General features: G+C 44.2%; 1 protein-coding gene across 1 annotated transcript in view; it reads left to right on the forward strand.

Annotated features, from left to right (window-relative positions):
• Window positions 1–24,639, forward strand: part of LOC111978430 (transcription factor COE3-like) — a 71,678-nt gene that overhangs the window by 34,814 nt on the left and 12,225 nt on the right. Inside the window, 4 exon segments of the mRNA XM_024008496.3 lie at window positions 12,263–12,344; window positions 15,901–16,018; window positions 20,486–20,619; window positions 20,848–20,974. Coding sequence (XP_023864264.1) covers window positions 12,263–12,344; window positions 15,901–16,018; window positions 20,486–20,619; window positions 20,848–20,974 — 461 coding nt within the window.

The following is a 24,639-nucleotide window of genomic DNA, read 5'->3' on the forward strand; positions in this document are numbered from 1 at the left end:
GGCAAGGTCAGCCCAGCTAATGGGCCTGAGCTGTAGGCTGCCTGGGGCGAGGCACACTTCTGTTCTCTCTCCCACACCACATCAGGCCTTCAAACACCCCCAAGTCTACTCCTCTCCTCCTCTCCTTTCCTATCTCTCCACATCTTCAGGTGATGCAGTCCAGAGATCCCATGTTGGTTTCTGTTTCCAAAGACACACAAACACCTAAATGCTATTGCTACAAAGATGTGTGGGGGTGTTGACGATCACTACTCCCCTCTCCACAACCCCCAACCCATAGCATATCCTAGTCTCTTCCTTTTTCACCCTTATCATTCTGTCAATCACCAAGGAGCTGAACTCTGCAGCTTTGTCTGCTATCCCCTATAGGGCCTATACTCTCAGTGAGTGCAGGCAGGCAGAGAGGCAGGCAGCCTGGCAGTGGGTGGAGTTGTTCAAGGAGGCACAGTGTTTTCAGGTTGGCTGCTGTTGCTTGGCTCCACTCACAGGCTGCTTTAATGTGCAGCGGAGTAGAATAAGTGAGTGGTTGTGGGCACCAGCTGAGCTCAGCCTCGTCTCTGCCTGGTCGCAGTGGGGCGAGCTGCTGCCACCTGACACTGGGCACCCCGCTCAGGGCTCCTCTTGGCAACGTGGCACAGCACACATGTCCCCTCATTTGGATGGAGATTCAGACGCACAGCACACAAAAGCTTTGCTCCATCCTCCCCTTGCCCCCTCTACCCCTCACTCCCTTTCTCTCCGTTTTTTTCCCCTTCTTTTGGCTTTGACGGCATCATAATAATCTGGGTATCTTCTTGATCTTGCCCCGTATTTTTTTTCTTCTTTTAACCCTCATCTTCTCGGAGACGAGTTTGAAATTGCCAGCGTCAGGACTTTGCTAATTAAAGTCATACTTTCAAAAATACCATAATAACTGTTAATTAGCTTGATGCTATTTTCAGCATAATTTGCTAATTAGCGGAAAACCTGTACAGCGTTTCTCTCTAATTACAGTATGGCTCCGCACGGCGCATCTGTGCCTTGACTCCAAATGATACCATTACAAAGTCCCATATTACGCAGTCTCTCAAAACAGATAATTGCCTCCACAGATATTGAGATACTTCAGTCAGCTGATTTGATGGTAATAAATGGACAGGCACAGACACAAGCCTCCCCTAGTTCATGTTTACTCAATAGGGAAAGGAAAACATCTTCTGGAAGAGGTGAGTTGGGAGTAGAATGTATGGAACTGGTAAAGTGATTTGGATTGGGTTGCTACAGCACATTTTACAGGAAACTACCAAAAGCAGGTAATAGTTTCAACATTAATACAATAGTGAAACATATTGCCTACCCGTAAACCATCGGCCTCGCGAAGGAGGTTCGCGAAGTTTGGGGAAGAGCATGATTGGCATGACCTGTGACCCCTCTTAGCTGTGCCCATCCTCCTCCATGCTCTGTGCCTGACAGCCACCAGCAACCTGACAGGGTAGCATCGGCGTTAGCTAATTAATGCACCACTTCAGAGCCCCTTTCATATATGGCTTCTGAAAGGCATTATTAAATTAATTAAAGCACCAAGAGTTAGTCATTATGAAATCAGGAGGTTTACATGGATGACAGCGTTTATGAATTAAACATCCCAAAGTTCCTCACAGGAGATACCCGGGGATAAGAGTGGGTACCTAACGCGACAGATGTTTTCCCCCCCCGTCCCTCCCTCGAGCTAACCTGTATCGCAGGCAATTTAGGACTCATTTGGGGGTTTCAAAACTGAGAAGGGGAGAGAGGAAGGTTCAGGGTAGCTAATGAGCAGAGAAAGAGGGGAAAATGAGGTCACAAGCTCGGTTCATCTGTAGATAGTACTTATGGTACTTTTTCATACAATGCAACAGAACCTCTCATACTATGCAACAATGATACACATTACTTTGTTGATCATGAAATAAATATATGTTCAACACTGACACAAACAACAGTTGTTTCAGCTAGATCCTTATTAGATCATTATGGTCATGTGAGCTTTGAGAAATGAGGTCCTTAAACTCTGGCTTAGCTGAAGTGCACAGAGCAGAGTTGAGTGTCTCATTCAAGAGCTTGGACGATACACTCCTTTTCATCTGTCGACTGGTATTCATAGAGAATCTCAAGAGTCTCTCTCTCTCTCTCTCCCTCTCTCTCCTTGGCCGGTGGTCTCCCTCCTCTCTCTCTGCTCTCTTCTCTCTCTCTCTCTCTCTCTCTCTCTCTCCTCCTCTCTCTCCTCTCTGCTCTCTGTCTCTCTCTCTCTCTCTCCTCTCTCTCTCTCTCTCTCTCTCTCTCTCTCTCTCTCTCTCTCTTTCTCTCTCTCTCTCCCCCCTCTATTCAGGAAGTTTGCCAGCAAGTGTCTTTGTTTACAGTGCCAAGGGAAAATGTCAGAGACGTTGAAAAAATATTCTTACAATCTTTTCTTTTTTCCTTTTTCATCTTTCTAATCTAACAGTTTACTGAACTTGATAAGTGTCCTATCAACATGCTAATCAAATGACTTCGGAACCAAAATTGACAGTTTTCATTAATTATACAAGATTATTCTAATTGCAATTCAAATTTATTCATTCTGAACAGAAGGTATCCAGTAATATTTTAGAAAATTTGCATATTAAATGGAGGGAGTAGTGCATTATGGATGGTAATGTATGCACAGTTTCTTATTTTTAACTTCACGGCCATATGTGGTGTCGTTGTAGAAGCAGGTGAAAAGTGTAAGTGTGTTTAATTTGCTTGACAAACATTGGGCTGGAGCTTGTCAAGGGGAGTATTGTGAATGCCAGTCTTTACTCCCTCTTTATTGATTACCCCAAACTCTAAACATCTGGATGTAAATGTCACTGAGAGAGATGAAGTGAATCTTGGGATTAGTCCCTTCATCGGCTCAATCACTATCAATTAATCTAATAGCATAATTCAAGTGTGCTGTATAAATAAATGCACCTGGTTTCATCTGGGGTTATTGGCACATTTAAAATGGTTTGTAGAATTAAAGCAATATTTATTATAAGTAATGTAACATACCATGTAACCTTGATTTAATTAATATACTACTATCTCAAAGAAAATGTTTCCCTKATTTTTACATTATTAACAGCATTAGTTAAAATCCTCAAAGGGGGAGAAACATTATGTAAGAAAATAATAATGGGTTCCTTGTCAAAAACAGCCATATTTACTTGGGACGCAAAACCTCCCAATTTGCTCCTTGTTATTGTTTCCTAGAGCAGACACTAAACTGCAAACAGCTTACTGAGATGGCAATTTACTATATGAGGAGGGAGGTGTATATGTTAGCTCCACAGGCAGAGGCTTGTTCAGTAATGTAAGCGTAATAATTATCAAACAGCATTGGGGGCTATGGGTTTAACACTGGGAAAGCAAGTTTGATGTGTAGAGGCAGCCTATAGTGCATCCATACAGGGTGACTAAATCTCACGGTTCAGGGAGCACATTAGTATGGCACTACATCCACCCGCGTTCTAAAGGTGATTTCCATTTAGACACACATTTCCTCATGAAGATAAATATGACTTGAATCGTAATTTCCCTGAAGTAAATATAATACAAATACAACATAATACAGTGTCAGACCAAGCATCCTAATAGATTACTGTCATGTTTTCCATTTGTATGGTAAGTGGTGAACCTTGCGGTGGTCTAGCAAGTAACAAATTGAATGTTTAATCCATCTCAGGGCAGATTGAGAATATCAACAGACTGGTAGGTAGCTGGTGTGAGTTCTCCTGTGACTGCTGGTACATTTCAGGTCTTTAGGCGCTTCTGGAATYTATTGGTATAGCTAGAAGTGCAACGTGGCAGATAAGTGTAATTTTTGATATTTTCTAAAGGCGCCTGTTATTTCTCAAATCGGCATTTTGATTTGACGTAGTTTCTAGTCACGCATGACTCGCTGTCTAAATGTTCCTTAACAGCTGTTGGATACATGTTTGGTTGTTTAGTAAACCTTTGCCTTGGCACTCAGTGTGACAAGATTAACTCCAACGCTCTCCACATCTCTAATAAAGTGTGACACATTTATATATTTATATGGCTTAATCTGTTTACAATGATCTTTATATCACCAATTATTACAAACTAATGAAACGAATCACTCCGATGTAATTAGTCAGATAGGTTTCAGGAAGCTCATTAGTAGTAATTTGTGTGAAGAATAAGGCCTGTAGTGGTGCTTCTAGACGGAAGCACCAGATCTGTGTTTGAGTTCCACATCAAGCCTCATTGTTTGTTGTCTAAGGATGTCTGAAGTGGCCTGAGATGTTTTTAGTCATTGCCCCTAGAAGCAGCAGGGTGTCTGTCAACAGATTCCTCCCCTCAAGCAAGTCAACCTGTATGTGCAAGCAGAAAAGCAGACACATGCTCTTGTGTACACAAGCCAGGAGAAGCGAGAGGCAAAACACTGTCTATTTATCTGTCAGTATTCCTGACAAAGAACTGAGCTGACAAGTCAGGGTTTCCCTCTTTGGAGTAGGTGGGAGGGGGGCTTCTGCACACTTACATGCCCACTCTATGCCCAGTTTCTTGTTATTTGCAAATCACACTCTTTGAAACTCACACAAACGGGTTAGACGTGGCACTCTAGGAGTTTGTCAGCTGCCTTCACAACAGCTAGCGATCAGTGACAGTGTGCGGTTCAGTAGGAGGCAGCTTTCTCTTAGCATTTGCTTCGCTGTCACTTTCTCAACACATACGATGTGTGTTTTCATGCTGGGCTCAGCTAGCCCCCTGCTCTGGGAGGCATCTCTCCTCCCTCAGAGACGTCTCATCCCCCCTTTGGACTGAAGGAATCAGCATCTTACAATGACATAAACTCCCCTAAGAAATCATACTCCAAATGAGAGCTAAATTAATAATGAAGAAACATTCATGAAGGGAATCCACATTTTATGATTAACCCTCTCACCATGCACTGAGGACAAATGGATGTAAAAAAGAAAATAACTGAATAAATGTCTGTTTATGCTCTATACCATTTTCCCACCATGGACAAAATCCTCTCCTAAACATCCTGACAGAGAAGCACTTGTGTGGCGCTGATGTCACAGAGCTAGCTGGCCTCTTTCTCACAAAGGCTAAGGTATCATTAGCTTGCGCCATACAATGGCCATTCAAGCAGCTCACTGCACTCCTCAGGACCCCTGAACAATGTTATTATTTGTCTCAGAATTATAAAGACAGAGTTTTGCAGGAAACCCGACAGGCAAACCCTTTAGAGGTAAATGCTTTTGGCGGCTTTTGGGGTTTAATCTTGTTCCATTAGCATTTAGCTTCTTTCTCTTGGACACAAAGACCACAATACAGATTTTGGGTCTCAGGAGCCAATGACTATGTGTATCAGTATAGTCACAAATTATTTTATTTCTTATTCAAGAGTCAATATTGCCCATGGTTGACTCCTCAATATCATATTTTATTATCTGACATGTACACTAGGAGATGTGAAAGGAGGACTATAGAAAATGCCTACACTACTTTAATGTTGTACTAGGGAAGCTTATAGTGTACCGAATGGTAAAAAACTAACATATTTCAAGCATGACCTGAACCACCCTTAACCAAAGAATATTATAAATCACACATGTAAGCAGGAGTAAACATTTCCCCTTTATTATTTTCTGGGTTTATACTTATATTGTCAACAGTATAACAGCTGTGTGAAGGGTTCTTTGTACTACCTTGATAAGTGTGTGATGTGTGATAATGTGGTGTGATGGTTGTGTGTGTGTGTGGTGTTGTGTGTGTGTGTGTTGTTGTGTGTGTGTGTGTGTGTGTGTGTGTGTGTGTGTGTGTGTGTGTGTGTGTGTGTGTGTGTGTGTGTGTGTGTGTGTGTGTGTGTGTGTGTGTGTGTGGTGTGTGGGTTGTTGTTTGATGTTGTTGCTGCTGTCAAGATTCATTCCAATGCAGTTTTTCCTCTATATAAAATATTCATGTTTGGTTGTGCAGGGCCCCTGTAATCTAGCAATCATCTCATCCCTGATATTATTTATACCTCAGACCACAGGCGACGAAAGCTTCCATACGCCGCTAGCCCATGAATGCACAGAAAGCAGCCATCATCTGCCTGCCAAAGCACTGGGCTTTCACACAAAATATGGCAGCCACGTCTCTCAGACTGGCCCCTGTTAATTTGACATTTCTTTCCCCCTGCCTTTGTCCTAGGAGCACATAAAGTTACCTGTTAGCTTTAAGCACACCAACCTGCTCCTTTTCTCCCTCTCTCCTCCATCTCTCTCTCTCTCTCCTCTCTCTCTCTCTCTGTGCCTTGCCTAAATGACAGCCCACTGTGGCTGTGTTTTGAGACAGACTTAATGTGGCAGCAGTAGGAGAGTGCTGCCTTTTGCTTTATGATGACTGACCAGTCCTGGCAGCCACTTTAGATACATGTATTATACATTAGTAATAAGAACATGTAGAAGTTTACACGCACGCCACGCACGACACACACACACACACACACACAGACACACACACACACACAGACACACACACACAAACACACACACACACACACACACACACACACACACACACACACACACACACACACACACACACACACACACACACACACACACACACACACACACACACACACACACACACACCACAACACACACACACACACACACACACACACACACACACACACACACACACACACACACACACACACACACAACCCCCAACTACGACCACCACCACTAGCCTCCTGGAAGCGATGCAGCTCTGCTGTCAGTGAACGGTCAAAGCCCCTACGCTGGGCGCACTGTACAGCTGCTGGGTTCAACTGCGTCTGTCTGCAGCCTGATCACTCCAAGGTGCCTGTGGAGGAGAGGGCATGGGGAGCCGGCTGTGCATGGGTCTCATCGTAGGCCAGTTCTGGGGCCTTCCAGGCACCCTTACAGTACGTCCAACAACTTAAAGACTGCTATTCATTCCAGAATCTAACATCTCACTAGTGCAGGGAGGTGCTGACTGATATTTCTTCAGGCCGCAACCACTGAATGCTAACCAGTAGTGCACCATATTCCCCCTTGCAGAAAGAACCTAGAAATACCCTTTTTCACGCTGCTAGACCAGCTGGCTAGCCGTTTACACTGAAATATGAACTGTACTGATGATGGATTGTTGTGCGGGATTATTTTAGAATGTCAGCACCATCATCACCTGTATTGTGTGTAAAGATTAGATCAATCAAACTGGAATATATCAACATTTCAGGAAGAGTAGAAATAGTATTGGTTGTTTCACTAAAACTAGCTGTAGAWTCATTTTCACGGTAAGGCCACACTAGACAAAAAGCAGCAGAATAATTTATGTTTTGTGCCTTATTTTCTTCAAAGCCATGGTACAGAGAACCCAGATTCACTGTAAAACAAAGAGCAGCAGGCCCACTATACAGCTTCAGTAGCTTGTAGTGTGGTAACGGTAGAGAGCTTGGGGCTAAACATGTAGTTTGTGCTGGGTTAGACCTCAAGCACAGCCCTAGTCCACTGTTGCCCAGTGATGGATAGTTAGCAGGGCCACTGAATCTATATCTAGCCTGCTACAGACCTGGACTGGAGACTAAAGTGAATCAGTTGAAGATGGGTAGGAGTGTGTTTGACGTGGGAGAGCGAGAGAGAGAGAGAATTCTCTGCTGTAATGAGTCCTGCAGCCATGAACTAAATTAAGAGGAATCCTCAAGTGAAATGTTGTCAATGCCACTCTGGCCATTAGAGAACAGTGGGATGGTGGAGGAAAGGGTATAGACTATAGAGGGCTGAATGGGGAGGTTTTTATTGTTTGTATGTCTCAACAGCCCAACTCCCAAGTTATGGGGAATACTAGATGTTGAACACAAAAACAACGATAGTGAAATGTTTTAGCAATAGCATTCTCAGAGGAGGTCAACAGCTCTTAGAGTGGAAATGGTTCATTTCCCCCAACCCAATAACATTGGATAGTAAGGCACTTGTTCCCTGATAAAGAAGTGATAGGATCTGCGGGGCTGGTCCCTGGGCGCTTGTACAGGGCTAGAGCAAATATTGTTAATGCGCTGTGGTTACTACGAGGAAGGGGAAGAAAAACAGCTGTAGTTGATGAGAGAAGACAGCAAGCAACCAGAGTATGACAGCAATGACCCCCTTGCTAAAAATKCCTCTGGAATTTTAGAGGTTAATTTCTTTAATCAGCGGGTAAATTAAGATGTGTTAGTACAGAACAACCTACATAGACCAAAAAGCCTGCTCCTTGTTTATAATGGGATGTTATAAGAACAAACCAGTGTAATGGAGCCTGGCCTGTCAGAATAGGGACCTGAGTGATGTACAGTAGATGAAGTACAGTAGAGTACCTTACGTACTGGAGCTGGTGGGGATGCAGAAGGTTTGACATTAAGACCCTGGCATTTTGGAAATCCATATGTTATTGACCTGTGTACTACTATCTCAGTGAGGAGATCTGCTGTCAGCAGATCGTAGTGGTGTGTTATGAGACGCTGGTTCCAGGTCTCCTCCAGCCTCACTGAGGCCCATGGTGAGGCCCATACTGGGGTCTGATGGGCTATGGCTGGGTGGTGGTCGATACTCACCGCCCTGCAATGATGACCTAGCCGCCGGCTATGGACTCTTCATGGCAGTCATTATTGCTTGGGCACCAATCAGGAGCTAAGGACTGTCAATACCTGACACTCATGGATGTTTCAGTCGTGAGCTTCTGAAATGGGTGGTGTACAAAACACAGTGAAATAAATGTAGTATGATACCCTGTTAGTATTGGTAGTACAGTAATAATACAATGGAGTCATTACTTCCCATTTTTCCCTGAATCAAAGGCAGAGATGTCAAGGAGTGGATGGCATCTCCCCCTCCCAATTAGCTTAGCTCCTAAAATCAGGAAGCGTCTCCTCACTTCGTCTGTTTGTTTTCTCCGTTTCTCTTCTATTTGATGATGGGAGAGGGGCGAGCTAGAATTAGGCTGACGGGTCTCCCTTTGAGTGTCAGCCTAAAATGATCAGAGTAGAGATAAGAGGGTCTAGCAGCCCTCAAATCAGTCAAAGTGCCAAACGTCTGCCTTTTTCTCCTCAATTACCAGGCGTGTGAAGCACACGGAGTGGAAACCGCCGAGCCCGCAGCATTACTAAAGAGAGAATCTATTTCCCCTTTGACCAGAGGGAGAGAAATCATTATGGCATGATTAGTAGCTAGCCTCAGCAGTGTGGCGAGCATGGAGGTACAGGCTACAGGAGAATCCTATTAATTGCCCTAGTCTCTGTTAGAAGGGGATTGTTTTAGCGTTGATTTGTGGGCCTGTAACTCGGCCTGTTGGAAGATAAAAGCTGATGTCAGGTCGTAGTTATACTGGCAGACTTCAGACAGGGAGAGGGTTGTGTCAAAAGGAGCATAGCTCTCCAGTACTGTAAGTCTCTCTCTTTAGGCTTTCGCCTGTCTCCCTCTCTCTCTTTAGGCTTTCGCCTGTCTCCCTCTCTCTCTTTAGGCTTTTGCCTGTCTCCCTCTCTTTTGTCTTTCTTCACACCCCATAGTTTCATCCTCCCCTCCCTCTCTCTCTTCTACTCTCACCCTTCTCTCTCTGCTACTCTCTCTCTACCACCCCCACTCTCTCTCCCTCTCTCTCTCTGGTGAATTGCAGCCCTGCTCCAACTGATAGCTGTCTGGGCCGATTATTTCCTCCACGGCGGTCCGCTGAGAGCCTCGCTCGTCTCCCGGCTTTGGAGGAGTTGCTTTAATTAGCCACGTTAATATCCCCTTCATTGGCCTTAATATCTCTCTACACCTTCCTCCATCTCCACGGCCACGAGGGTCCTCCTGTCCTGTCACTAGCGCTGATTATTGAGAAGGATAGCTTTAATCAAACCTAATTGCAGTTCATTCTTTCTCTCGATCCCCCCTTTGCCCTCCGTTGCCAACATCTAATGGCGTCGTCGCCTTGATTTCCCATTAAAAAACAATTAAACAACCTCGTTTTGGTCTCTGAGCGTGCCAAAACACCAGCACAAAGTTCTGTAGATATTTAAGAAGTAAAAGAGAGAGGCTGGTCTTAATTGCTTGCCTTTTCACCAAGGACCAATTTACAGTGTGCTCATGTAGAATGTTAACCAACTCTAATGTAATGATGCTATACTGTTGCCACTAACATGGACTACTGTTAAAATGAAGCTTATCTGTTAGCTGGGAGATTGTGGTTAATCGTCTTCATAACAGTAAACATAAATGAGTTCACAATAGAATGGCTGCTTTCTATTCCCAAGTTGTCCTTTTCTGTTTATTGCTCACTTTTTGTTCTACTGCAGTTTTACACGTTGTAATCGTATTACAGCACAACAGAAAAAGGAACAGAAAAGCTCCATGTTAAAAATAACACGTCGCTTCAATAACATTTACGTTTTGGCAACAAAATGATTCTTTTTTTCTTTTCTTTTGCATATATTTATTTTGTTGCGCAGGGTGAAAACATACAGAGCACATCAATCTTGGACACACACACAGGCTCTTACCCACACACACACTAGTCTAATCCAATCTGTATGAGAGGCGACAGACAAATAAAAGTCGTATTTCAGGTCTGCTTTCCGCAGATGTCTACTGCTCTGCCTTACGACTCTTTGGGGAAATAAAAACAAGGTCAGGGAATTAGAGTACATAATGGACATTCTGATGATCGGCCAACAGCTGCAACCAAAAACACACTGAACACAATCAGGCGAAATGCACTAATGACAAGTCAGGTTTTTTATGGCCTTGCCGTACACCAACAGGCAATCAGCATTTTGGCGTGGCTTAAAACTTTTTATTGATTGCAGAGCCAAAGCCCCATGGATGAGGAGTGAAAATATTTTCTCACCTCTCATCCTCCTTTGGTCTGGCAATGGTGCTAACGGTATTGGAGTCTTATTGGAGAACACTTCTAAATGACCACTGCATGTGTTAATGTGGCCAGGATACGAGCGGTCATTTCAAGGCACAGATGTATTGCATTGGCCCAGATCCCACCGTGGAGTAAGAAGTAGGAGGCTAGGTGTTGAGAAAGGGCCTTCTTAGGCAACAAGCTCTATGTTGAGCAAAGCAACATAAATTCAATCCATGGTAATGCAATAAGTTGTAACAGTGCCAATTTAGCTTTTCAATGGAAACCATGAAATTGTGCATTAAACCAATAAATTATGGTGAGTGTTTACATCAAACTTGAAGGGAACCAAAAAACATGAGTCCTAATGAGTCTGTAGCATGTTTTTACTGTAAATGACAAGAAAGTCAATTAAAGTGTGTTGCAGTATGTTCTGCTGATATAATCATTGATCCCACTGTCAGGTTTAGGACATATTGTTGTCATCACTTGTAGTGCTAATAGGGAAGACATTTGTGGTGGGAGACAGCAAGCCAAGACAGGGACAGTTAAGTCTCCTCCACCTGTCTCCTTTGTAATGTTATCTACTGGATCACGGAAAGGTTATATTTAAAAGGAGAGCTCACGATAGAAGGCATTTTCAATAAAATCACAGTGATCTGACGTTCATTTGACGCTCACAGYCAAACACTTGTCAGCTGAAGCGAAGTGCAGCAAGAGGGAGAGAGAGAGWGAGACAGAGCGAGAGAGAAGCTCACAGACTAACCAACCACAGATCTGTCTCTCACATGACATTTGTTTAGAGACGATTAGCCAGGTTGTAATTTGTGGCATAATTGCCTCACCCATCCACCAGTGTGTGTGTGTGTGCGTGCGTTTGTGCGTGTGTGTGTGGCGTGAAGCGAAGGTCCCAGGAGTGGCCGCCTAATTGTCTGACAGGACTATACGTTTTGTGGCGTGCTCTCACCTTGTTAGGTCCTTTATCCCTGATGCTCTTCAAACAAGACCTGGTCACAGGTGGGCCTCATTTGCCTTCCTATTGAACAGCACAACTTTAATTGCACAGGGGGTGTTCTGGGATTAAATAGATGGGTGGAATATCAAGTGACTTCCTGCATGCTAGTAGCAGATGGGTCTGGGAACAGGCTGTGAACTCAGGTGAGAGGATGATATGACAAAGGGTTGCTGCTAAGGGGTATTATAAAGCAACAGTAGATATCTGCATTATTTTAACAGTTGAGTAGCATCTATCCTTTTGATGTTGGTGAAATAGATTTGTTGTTGACATGTTGAGTGGCATGGACCTGTTTTGATTTTATGGAATTCCATTCCATATGAATTCTTGAATGGCTCTATGCTTCAACTGGTGTTTTGTGCTCTCTTTCAGATTCTTCCTGAAGTTCTTCCTGAAGTGCAATCAGAACTGTCTGAAGAATGCAGGGAATCCAAGAGACATGCGCAGGTTCCAGGTAACTGAAAGTACACCCAACACCACACACACACACACTGCGTTAAACCACTCAGGTACACACACACACACACACACACACACACACACACACACACACACACACACACCACACACACACACACACACACACACACACACACACACACCACACCACACACACACCACACACACACACACACACACACACACACACACACCACACACACTGGGGCTCGTGTGCTGCAAACACATGTAGAATATTATTCGAGAGAACACCATCTTACCACAAATAAGGATATGGATTTAAAGAGTATATCAATTGTGTCCTGACAGCTTTCTGAACCACAGCACGAAGGGGAGATGATCCCAACCACATGTGGTAACTCAGGGTTTCCCAGGTAGCACCCACAACCCAAGCACTAACAGACCAACGGCAAGCCACACACACACACACACACACACACACACACACACACACACACACACACACACACACACACACACACACACACACACACACACACACTACACACACACACACCCCACAAAAAAAACAAACCCCAAACAACAACAACCAAAAAACCACAACCCACACACACACACACACACACACACACACACACACACACACTTCTTCACTGTGCAGCCATCTGAGAGGTGTTTTCCATAACACTGTAGCAATGACATTATAGTATTACCAAAGAGACATCTATCTGGAGGTCCGGAATTCTCCCATGTCTAAGAGGCTGCAGAAGCTAAAATACATGATCTATTAAATGTGGAGGGGTGCCATTGATGTTAGTGATCTCCTTATCTGCCTACCCCAGACCCATATACCCCAAGTAGGAGGTCAGGCCTGAATAGAGTGGTGGTATCCTATCTGCTTTGCCACAAACTACGGGGGCCATCATTCACTGCCAGTCATGGGCTACGACAAACACACCAACCTAGCCTCACCCAGCAAACCCTCAGACATGAAACAGACAGACTCTTTCTGATGTCACCACTAGACCTGCCTCGTCTCCTTTTCCCTGAGGGGGTAACTGGACTTAACAGAGTCAATCCCTTCACAGACAGCTCAGGTGTTCACTCTACCATCGCATTACTTCTACAGTAGATTCACAAGAGACTGGAACATACTGCCCCAGCCATGACAGCTACTGAGTTATTTAAAAACAAATATCTCCCTCAGGCATATGTAACAGGAGGTGTATGAGTTAGTGTTGCATAAAACTTCTACCCCATTTGTATCTGTTTATCTTTAATAAAATATAGATTTACCATATTTATAGGGAATCAACTGGCAGGACTTATATTCCATGAATATGATTTGACATTTTTGTTGGAGTATTTGAGGGTGGGAGGTATTGTACGCCAAGGCTTACAATATTGTTGGCTATCTTCTCCGGTCTCCATTCCAATGGCCAGAATTCCGTTTTTCCCAGATAGTTTTACCAGATGCTTCACTGTAGGTGTTACTCCGGCCAATGTTGTATATTCTGCATGCCTTCCACTCCGCTTATTACCCCCCCCAAACCAGCTGGAGGCCAGAGAGGACCACATCCATCATCCACCAGCTTGGCCCAGCTCTGAACCTGRGGGCAAGAATGGAGCTCTTTCACCTCCCCACTCAGCCCCCCTACCTCCATCCCAACCCCACACCCCCAACTAACCAAAAAAGCACCCCCCAAATTCCACGMCTACACCGAGGTCACTCACCGGCAAACAGAACCTGAGAGGGGCTCTCTCTTTCCGGCTCGGAAACACTTTCTCCATTCTTGGCCTAGTCCACTGTTTGGAGATGTGGTTGAGAGAAAAAACAACAATAAAAAGAAGCACTATGATATATTGAGGCCTGGATTCATTCCGATCGCYGGTTAAAGGCACTGCGGCTTTTAAAGGCAGTTTTCGATTGAGACGACATACAGTATGTAGCATTTGCCGTGAATGGGATCTCCACGAACATGGGAACATTGCCTGTAAGAGCTGCTTTGCCTATAAACTGCAATCAGATTGAATCTCAGCCTGAGTGTGACTTGGAATTTGATCCAGGTGAAATGTTTGTTGAACCAAAAGAAGAGGGTTGTTTTAGTTGTTGATGAGTTTATCCAGTTTGTCCACTGTACGGAACTACAGTGGCTTCAGAAAGTTTTTACACCCCTTGACTTTTTTCACATTATGTTGTGTTACAGCCGGCATTTGTGTCACTGGCCTACACACAATACCCCACAATGTCAAGTGGAATGATGTTTTAAAAATGTTTACAATTAATTGAGCCAAGTAAGTATTCAACCCCTTTCTTATGGCAAGCCTAAATAAATTCAGGAGTAAGAATGTGCATAACAAGACACATAATAATGGACTCACTATGTGTGCAATAATAGTGTTTTTACATGATTTTTTAATGACTACCTCATCTTTGTACCCACACATGCAATTAGCTGTAAGGTCCCTCGGTCGAGCGGTGAATTTCAAACACAGATTCAACCACAAAGACCAGGGAGGTTTTCCAATGCTTAGCAAAGAAGGGTAAAAAAAGCAGACACTGAATATCCCTTTGAGCGTTGTGAAGTTACTAAATAAACTTTGGATGGTGTATCAATACGCCCAGTCATTACAATGATACAGGTGTCCTTCCTGACTCAGTTGCTGGAGAGGAAGGAAACTGGGGATTTCACCATGAGGCCAATGGTGACTTTAAAACAGATACAGAGTATAACGGCTGTGATAGGAGAAAACTGAGGATGGATCAACAACATTGTAGTTACTCCACAATACTAACCTAATTGACAGTGAAAATGCGGAAAACTGAACAGAATAAAACTGTAAAAAAATTGGCAAAGAAATTAACTTTATGTCCTGAATAAGAAGTGTTATGTTTAGGGCAAATCCAACACATACTGAGTACCGCTCTTCATTTTTTCAAGCATGGTGGTGGCTGCATGTTTTAGTTATGCTTGTCATGGGCAAGGACTAAGGAGTTTAAAAAAAATACAAATAAATGTCAAGACTTGAAAATAGCTGTCTAGCAAAAACAACCTACTTGACAGAAATGGAATACTTTTTAAAAGAACAATGGCCAAATATTGTACAATCCAGGTGTGCAAAGCTCTTAGAGACTTACCCAGAAAGACTCACAGCTGTAATCACTACCAAAGGTGATTATATCATGTATTGACTCAGGGGTGTGAATACTTATGTAAATGAGATATTTCTGTGTTTCATTTTCAATACATTCGATAACGTTTCTAAAAACCTGTTTTCACTTTGTCATAGAGGGGTTTTGTGTGTAGATGGGTGAGAAAGGCTGTAACACAATAAAATATGGAATAAGTCAAGGGGTATGAATACTTTCTGAAGGCACTGTAGATGAGTCGATCAATGTCTTTTGTGAATCAATTACATCAATACAACATTTGTCAGAGTGGGTCAAAACAAGTGATTATAGAGAGAGCTAAATGTTGCTCTTGAAATCTGAAAACAATGAAGCGTGATTAAGCTGATGTTTTGTATGTGACTGTGTCCCCTTCCTACAGATTGCTAAATGACACGGTCTACCTTCACTCTTGTTGCAGGTTGTCGTCTCGACGACAGTCAACGTGGACGGCCACGTCTTGGCTGTCTCAGACAACATGTTTGTCCACAACAACTCCAAGCATGGGCGAAGGGCTCGCAGACTCGACCCTTCAGAAGGTACGCCTCCTTATCTGGAGAATGGTAGGCACCTTTTACATCATATTATTTGCTTTCCATCTTCCTTTCGTTCATACATTTTTTGTCTCATTCTGTGTTGTAAATCTAAATATTAATATATATATAATATATAATGTAAATATTTGTAGTGGATTGGAAATAGCATACAATATCATGCATAGAGCACTAAACATTTGAATAATGCTAGTAATTATGGACATTTTAATGATGATGAAATGATATACTATTTCCAATCTTGACCAATTGTTAACTGCACAATTTTTTTTTAACCTATTAGAAACATGATGAAATTGGCAAAGAATTCAGAGTTAGGTCAATTTCCTGTTGCTGGGTGCTGCAGTTTCAGTTGAGAGGAGAAATGAGGGGATGAAGGGCGGGAGGAGGGTCTAGGAGAAAAACAGAACTTACTGTTTTTCTTCCAACTGATTCCATATGATAGACTGATTGCCTGCATGGCCAACAGAGAGAGAAGCAGGACCCCCAAACCATGGGAAATCCAAAACGTAAACTGCACTAAACACAAACTTCTGACCCCTCCTAGCCTCCTCTCGCAGCTGGGAGCATAAACAGCTGAAAGATTATGGAAAAAACAGAGCAGGCCAATTGTGCAAATTGCTTATCTTCAGATTTCAAGGGGCAATTATGGCTAGGCAAACAGTTTATATACACACACACCACTGCCTGAAACGGCCTTCTCTCCAGTTTAATAACCATTAATGGTCATATCACCAAAAGCAAATGTAATGTTTAATACAACAAGGGTTAAAAAAAAATCCAGACAAGACAATTAATATATCTAGTGGGGGGAAAAGCTAATTTGTTTAAAAGCTATTTGTTTTTGTCTTTATTAATGACTCCACTACTGGAGAACAAAATCAAATAATTAAAGTCCTGCCCCGAGCATCGAAGTCATTATACTCAGTGACGTTCTGTTTGTGTCTGTGTCTCACGTTTATGACACGGTAGGTGTGGATCGCCTAGCAACCTTAGTCTTAATGAGGAGAGCAATTAAAGAGGTTGAGCCCTCTCCTCCATGTTCCCCCCATCCCATCAGGGCAGTGTGTGTGTGTGTGTGTGTGTGTGTGTGTGTGGTGTGTGTGTGTGTGTGTGTGTGGTGTGTGTGTGTGTTGTGTGTGTGTGTGTGTGTGTGTGTGTGTGTGTGTGTGTGTGTGTGTGTGTTCCAAGCAAATTTCCACTGCCCACCCCTTTCTTCCCCTCCTCATTCTTCTAAGCACAAGAGCAGTACGCTTGCCTTGTAAAACAAGCTCCCTTCAATAACACAATTTAGCGTGGTGTCTGTGTGAGCGTACACAGTTATTCATAAAGTGTACACAACGGTCCTTCTTTTGAGTGCCTAAATCACCTGACAATTTTCAATTATTGAGTTTGAGAACATTTCATTTAACTATAATATACAACATTTTTCTTTTCAGTATATCTCAATTTATTTTCCATCCCAACCCAATGTAGCCGAGTGTAGACAACTAACACTTTGTGTATATTACCAATGTACCATAGCTCTTTAGCCAAAACTTTGCTTGTTTGCGTCTCCCACTCCAGACACTCATAGACATGACACCTGAGAACAGGATACTCGGTCATAAAATGTAATCCCATCCATGTCGTTCATAGAGGTCTGACACCAGGCAGGCAGACAGAGTGTGCTTTAAATTAGCAACACATTCTTCACTGGGAGTTTGCTGGGTGAGAAGCCTCAGGTATGTGGCTGACTGACTGTCTGTCTGTGTGTCTGCGAAAGCAAGGCACACTCTCAGTTCATTGTCTCAGTGCTGGGGTTACAGTGTCAGGCTGCTCAAGAAGTGCTGCCCCCTACTGGTGAACAGGAATTTATGTCAATGACACACAACTAAACCATGCAGGTTTGAGCTGTCACAAAAGCATTTAGACATGAATATACAGAAAATCCTTCACTAATACACACACACTTACACACTCGCGCCCTCATAAACACTCACGCCACGCATTCCTTAGCTCCGTTTGACCTCCACTGTAGAGACTTGGAGAGTATGGAAGACTCAGCAATGAGCCTGCAGCGCCCCAGTCATTTGCATGCCAAGTTGCTGTAATACCGTTAGTGTTTATGCAATAAAGACAAGTGAATCCAATCTGCTCCATCTGAGAGACAGAGAGGGAGAGAAAGACAGAGATAGAGAGAGATAGAGAGAGAGGGAGAGACAGACAGAGATAGAGAGAGAGCGAGAGAGAGAGCGAAAAGAGAGAGAGAGAAAGAGAGAGGGAGAGAGACTGAGAGAGAGAGAGAAAGAGGGGGTGAGAGAGGGAGAGAGAGGGAAAGGGAGAGAGAAAGGGGTAACAGATGGCCCAGGGAGAGGTAAAAGGTATAATCCCATCAGCTGCACTATCAGCCGACCATCTGGACATCCCACAGCACAATTACAACACATTTCAGCAGGCAGAACAAAGGACGCCACAGCCACGGACACATCAGACCTGTTTGAGTGGCTCAGTAGGTCTACAAGCGCTTCAGACAGAAGTTGGCCCGAAGCTCAGATCTAGGATCAGTTTTCTCTACTCCAGTGCTAACCTGCCGCATTAGCAAGTAAAGGAACCAAAATTGATGTTGGATTTGCGCTTAGGGACGTTTAGAAATAAATGCTCACAAATAAACTAATATTGGTTTAAACAATTTAAAAGTATGAGTTTTGTGATGCACAGTCAGGCCCTGTTTCAGCCATCCTCATTCCCTCCCTGCAATGTTTATCATCTGCTGCGGGGCATTGTGCGTGTCTATCCTCAGATCGCCTGCGCTGCCTGTGTAATCCACTTGGCCACGGTTCCCATTCAGCACATGCTCCCCTCTCTGTCTGTGCATTGAGACATATGCAAATTTTCAGGCAGAAGGGTGGACGGCTTAGGGCCCCGGTCGCTCCCTCTCCATGGGTCCTTTCTGTGTGTGGGAGGGGGGCGTTGGGATTTCCGAGGTGGTGTGTGTGTGTGTGTGTGTATGTGTGTAGGTTTCTGGCTGCAGCTGCCCCCCAACAACCACCATCAACAATCCCCCCTCTCCCTCTCTCTCTCTCTCTCTCTTTCTCTCTCTCTCTCTCTCTCTCGCTCTGTCTCTTTCTGTCTCTCTCTCATTCTCTCGCTCTCTCCCTCTCTCCCGGGTCCAAAGTCAATTTGTGTACAGTCATTTTGAAGGGGGAATTATTTGCCGTAATCGGCAGCACTGATGAAGGTCAGCTCCTTTGAGGGGACACGGCGATCCCACAGAGAGATGGTCTTCTTTCAGATGCTCTGCTTAGCAATTAAGGAAAGCAAATGTCACTCGTCCAGACCTCAGAGACGAAATTCTGTAAGGACGATTAGCATGAAGTCAACAGCGGCTGTTAAAGTCAGATTTCCCATAGTGTGTGCGTGCGTGTGATTTCCCGTAGTGTGGTATGTGTGCACATGTGCGTGCATGTGCGCTTTATGGGAAGAAAGCAAACACAACGTGAACAGCCCCAAAAGCAAAGCAAACAAAGGGAGATGTCTTGTATGTAATGTTCATTAGAATATACTGATATGGTGCTTTATTGTATATACTGAACTGGAGTGATAATAGTAGCACAGCATTGTGCTCATATGAAATACCTACKACTGAAATAGTACAACATGTTAAAAGAACAAGTGTGCGCAGTTCGCATTGTATTCACAAAATATTGATGTAAAAAGGCTACATTTAATATTGCTGTTTTATGGTTAGCTGTCATGCTATGCCTGTTGTAAACGTGGTGTCAGGGTGAACATCATATTAAGGCAATGTATCAAATGACAGAGAGAGTTTGGCATGAGCTCGCTCAAATGAGATTAGAATAACACCCAGCGTTCTGACGAACGGCACAGRTATGGAGCAAAAGTCATAGCTGATGAAAAGCATTGTAAGAAACAATGTGAAATGGATTGAATCGATCACAAAAGGCAAAAATTGAGCCTGAATAATTCATGAATTTATTAATGTTGTAAAACGTGAAGCTGCAGTCTCAACAACATGCCAGAACACAGGGAACAAAGACAACGGAATGACATGAAACCAACAACACAGCTTTAGCTTGTCATTTTCATTCAACAGCCTTATTCTCGACTCAAGTGAGATGTGTTCAACTTTGAAATTCTACTGTACATGCAGGGCTACACCTAATCCATTTTGATAGTTACATTTGCCCTGACACATAATGTGCTACATCAAATCATTTCCACTCACAAGTCCAGCGCTTAGCCTTTGTGAAGCAGACCATTTGAAGGTTCTGCTTAACTACATCACTCCAAGCTGCTGAGGAATGATTTTATTCTCGTGCCTAAAAGGACAAATCCATCATTTTTTCTCTCTCCAGGCTTATTTCCATGATATGTCTTTCTATTGGGTTAAAGACATCAGGCTATATAGAAGTGTAGGTACTGAATAGGCTCTTTTCTCTGTGTGTTAAGCAGCCACCCCGTGCATCAAGGCCATCAGCCCCAGTGAGGGATGGACTACAGGAGGGGCCACTGTCATCATCATTGGGGACAACTTCTTTGATGGCCTGCAGGTCGTGTTCGGGACAATGCTTGTCTGGAGTGAGGTACAATATGTTGTCTGACGACGATGCAAAAATGTTTTGTCATGCCATTGATTTGATTGAATTTCAGCCTAGGTTTGAAGTGTTTTACTGTTTTTACAAAACATATCATTTTTTAAAACTGTTTCAAGCCTGTACCATAACAACTATATAGTAATGATGTCCATTAGGTTGCTATGAGACCTTAGTAGCCATGGTCCGACTCAATGGTTCCTGTGCCCTGTCTTCCAGCTCATTACCCCCCACGCCATCCGTGTCCAGACCCCTCCCAGGCACATCCCTGGTGTAGTGGAGGTCACGCTGTCCTATAAGTCCAAGCAGTTCTGCAAAGGGGCTCCTGGGAGATTTGTCTACACCGGTGAGTCAGGCTTAATGCCCGTTTTAGTCTCTCCTCCCTGGGTTTAGTGCCCTGACTAGCCATCCTCTCTGGATGGAACTCAAAGTCTGTTCAAATACTTTGAAAATGTATACTTACTTCCTTGCTTCCTTGAAGTATTCGCTGATCTAATACATTTGGATGAAAAACAAGGTTTCCCTGACATACATAGCTTTTACCTATTCAGTCATTTTAATCTGTGGCTAGGTTGGAAATAAAGATGAATTTTCTCAGTACTGGAACAGGGCCCCAGTGTCAAGGTAGTAATGATGGATTAACCAGGGCCCTGCTCTCTGGGTCTGGAATCTTCAATGTGTGAGAAGTGAGAACTGCATAACTTAAGGTGTTTGGTGGAAGGATTTGTATTATTTATTTATTTTTACCCTTTTTTCGTGATATCCAATTGGTAGTTACAGTCTTGTCCCATCGCTGCAACGTCCGTGCTGACTCGGGAGAGGCGAAGGTCAAGAGCCACGCGTCCCCCGAAACGCGACCCCACCAAGCCACACTGCTTCTTGACACACTGCTCGCTTAACCCGGAAGCCAGCCTCACCAATGTGTCGGAGGAAACACTGTACAGCTGGCGACTGAAGTCAGTCAGCGTGCATGCGCCTGGCCGCCACAAGGAGTCGCTAGAGCGCTGGGACAATTGTGCACTGCCTCATAGGTCTCCCGGTTGCGMCCGGCTGCGACACAGCCCGGCATCGAACCCAGATCTGTAGTGACGCCTCTTGCACTGCAATGCAATGCCTTAAACCGCTGCGCCACTCAGGAGGGCCCTGGTGGAAGGATTTCTAGAAGTGCAACTTGATCTCACCCTGAACTGCAATTAGAAACTTATGCTGCCTAGCTTTGTTAAATTCAATTTGTCAGGGTAATTCACTCTGACAATTGTATTTTTTACTCACTTGTCAGATATGCATCTGCTAATTTGCAGATTTCTTATATACAGTACATGACAAAAAGTATGTGGACACCTGCTTGTCGAACATCTCATTCCAAAATCATGGGCATCAATATAGAGTTGGTCCCTCCKTTTGCTGCTATAACAGCCTCCACTCTTTTGGGAATGCTTTCCACATTGCTGCAGGCATTACTTCTATTCAGACACAAGAGCATTAGTCGGAGAATTAGGTCGGGCACTGATATTGTGCGATTAGGCCTGGCTCGCAGTCGACATTCCAATTCATCCCAAATGTGTTTGATGGGGTTGAGATCAGGGCTCTGTGCCGGCCAGTCAAGTTCTTCCACAACGATCTCGACAAATCATGTATGTATGGGCCTCGCTTTGTGCACGGTGGCGTTGTCATGCTGGAACAGGAAAGGGCCTTCCCAAACTGTTTCCACAAAGTTGGAAGCACAGAATTGTTTAGCATGTCATGCTGTAGCATTAAGATTTCCCTTCACTGGAACTAAGGGGCCTAGCCCGAACCATGAAAAACAGCCCRAGACCATTATTCCTCCTCTACCAAACTTTACAGTTGGCACTATGCATTTGGGCAGGTAGCGTTCTCCTGACATCTGCCAAACCCAGATTTGACCGTTGGACTGCCAGATGGTGAAGCGTGATTCCTCACTCTAGAGAACGCGTTTCCACTACTCCGGAGTCCAATGCCGGCGAGCTTTACAACACTCCAGCCAACGATTGGCAATGTGCATGGTGATGTCAGTTGGTCAAATTTCTGCTCTACTAGAGCTGCCCCGGTCAACTGTAAGTGCTGTTATTGTGAAGTGGAAACATTCCAGTGTGCGGCTGGAAATGTCTTTCTTCCATGAAGCTCCTGACGAACAGTTCTGCTTCCAGAAGCAGTTTGGAACTCGGTAGTGTGTGCCGCAACCAACAGACAATTTTTTATGCGCTACGTGTTTCAGCACTCGCGGTCCAGTTCTGTGAGCTTGTGTGGCCTACCACTTCACGGCTGAAAAGTTGTTGCTCCTAGATGTTTCCACTTCACAATAACAGCACTTACAGTTGACCGGGGCAGCTCTAGTGGGGCAGAAATTTGACCAACTGACTTGTTGTATTGGTGGCATCCTATGACGGTATGACAGTGCCACGTTGAAAGTGACTGAGCTCTTCAGTAAGGCCATTCTACTGTCATTGTTTGTCTATGGTGATTGCATGGATGTGTATGTTATATACCTGTCAGCAGTGGGTGTGGCTGAAATAGCCAGATCCACTAATTTGAAGGGGTGTCCACATACTTTTGTATATATCGTTTAAATTGTCATTTGAATGAAAGCTGAACTAGACTGAACTTGACTGAACTAGAGAGAAATTTAAGCATGCAGAGTTCAGGGTATTTGGGAGTGTGTGTAAGTGTCTTGTGTGAGAGTGTCACACCATAAGTAAAGGTGGATTATCTTGGCTAACAGAGGGAAGTGGTGGTATTATCTGTCATCATTGGTGAGAAGGCGGAGGTCATGGGGGTCAAGGCCTGTCTGACCTGGAAGCCTCATTCAGTTCTAAATCTGATGGTTAGAATGAGAAGGACGCGTCAAACCACTCTCACTCCCCTGTTGCCCTACATCAGCCCCCCAACACAGACCTGGCCTTGGGCACACAGCGGAACCACAAAAAAAGTTGAGGGGTGGGGGTGAAGGGGGGTTGGACCCCTTAAGCCCCCCTAGACCCCTTCCATTCCGGGGCCAGCTGTTCTCATCAACCCCCCCCCCCCCCCCCTCCCCCTGGCAGCCATCCGTTCCTTCCCCTCCATCCATGTAGTCTGCACTCCTGTGTTTAACCTCCCTACCAGCAGAGCAGAGGCCAACAAGGCACTGGGATAATGAAACAAGAGTGCAGTGTGCTGAGTGTGTGAGTGTATGTGTGCACATGTGTGTGTTTGTGTGTGTGAAGCCTGGGAAGGTGTATAAGTTAAGACTTTAATGGCTTCTATAGCACCCTGGTGAAAGTGCCAGGTCCCTTAAGAACAGACCCCATTAGTCACACGGGCTAAGCGGATTGGGATGATTACCATCAGGTTTTACTGGAGGAACATGTCCCCTTCTAGATCTATGCTGATTTTCTTCCTTCTTCCTTCCCTGGTTCCTGCTCTGTTCCAGTTAGTAGAAAGATACAATTACCCTGGGAGGCAATGGCAGTACAATTGATTAGTTTGGTGAATTAAAAGAGAGAGCCACCAATAAGACAAGTCTAGCTCCTCAGACTACTGCTATTCCCAGAGTGGATCACCCTGATGGTACCAGGGTTGACATGTGAGGGAATGAAACTGTTAGCGAGCTCCGGGCACTTAACAGCAGAAGTAACAGGGACTCCATATGTACAGTAATTGCTAGTTGATAGAAGAACATTACCTTTCGGACAGTTAAGTACAACATGGACGGGCAACAAAAAGAGGACATGTAGTAACATAATTGCTTCATGTAAAGGGTGCAGAATGTGCTCGTGTCATTTCGGTGGTCGGGCAACATGTGCATATCAAAGGTTCATTTATCAAAGCTGCGATTCAAGAGTGACTTTGCGGCGTGCCGTTGAGAGAAGAGCTTTTAGACCTTTCCATGTACTCTTCTCGCCCGACCGGCCCTAATTATGAAGATTTAACTCGCTCAATTTAAGAAATTATCACAAATTACCTAGAGTCAACATAGAGTAGACTGCAGTCAATTCTAATGGCAGAGGGTGGGGC

This window comes from Salvelinus sp. IW2-2015, linkage group LG18, assembly GCF_002910315.2.
Source record: "Salvelinus sp. IW2-2015 linkage group LG18, ASM291031v2, whole genome shotgun sequence".
NCBI lineage: Eukaryota > Metazoa > Chordata > Actinopteri > Salmoniformes > Salmonidae > Salvelinus > Salvelinus sp. IW2-2015.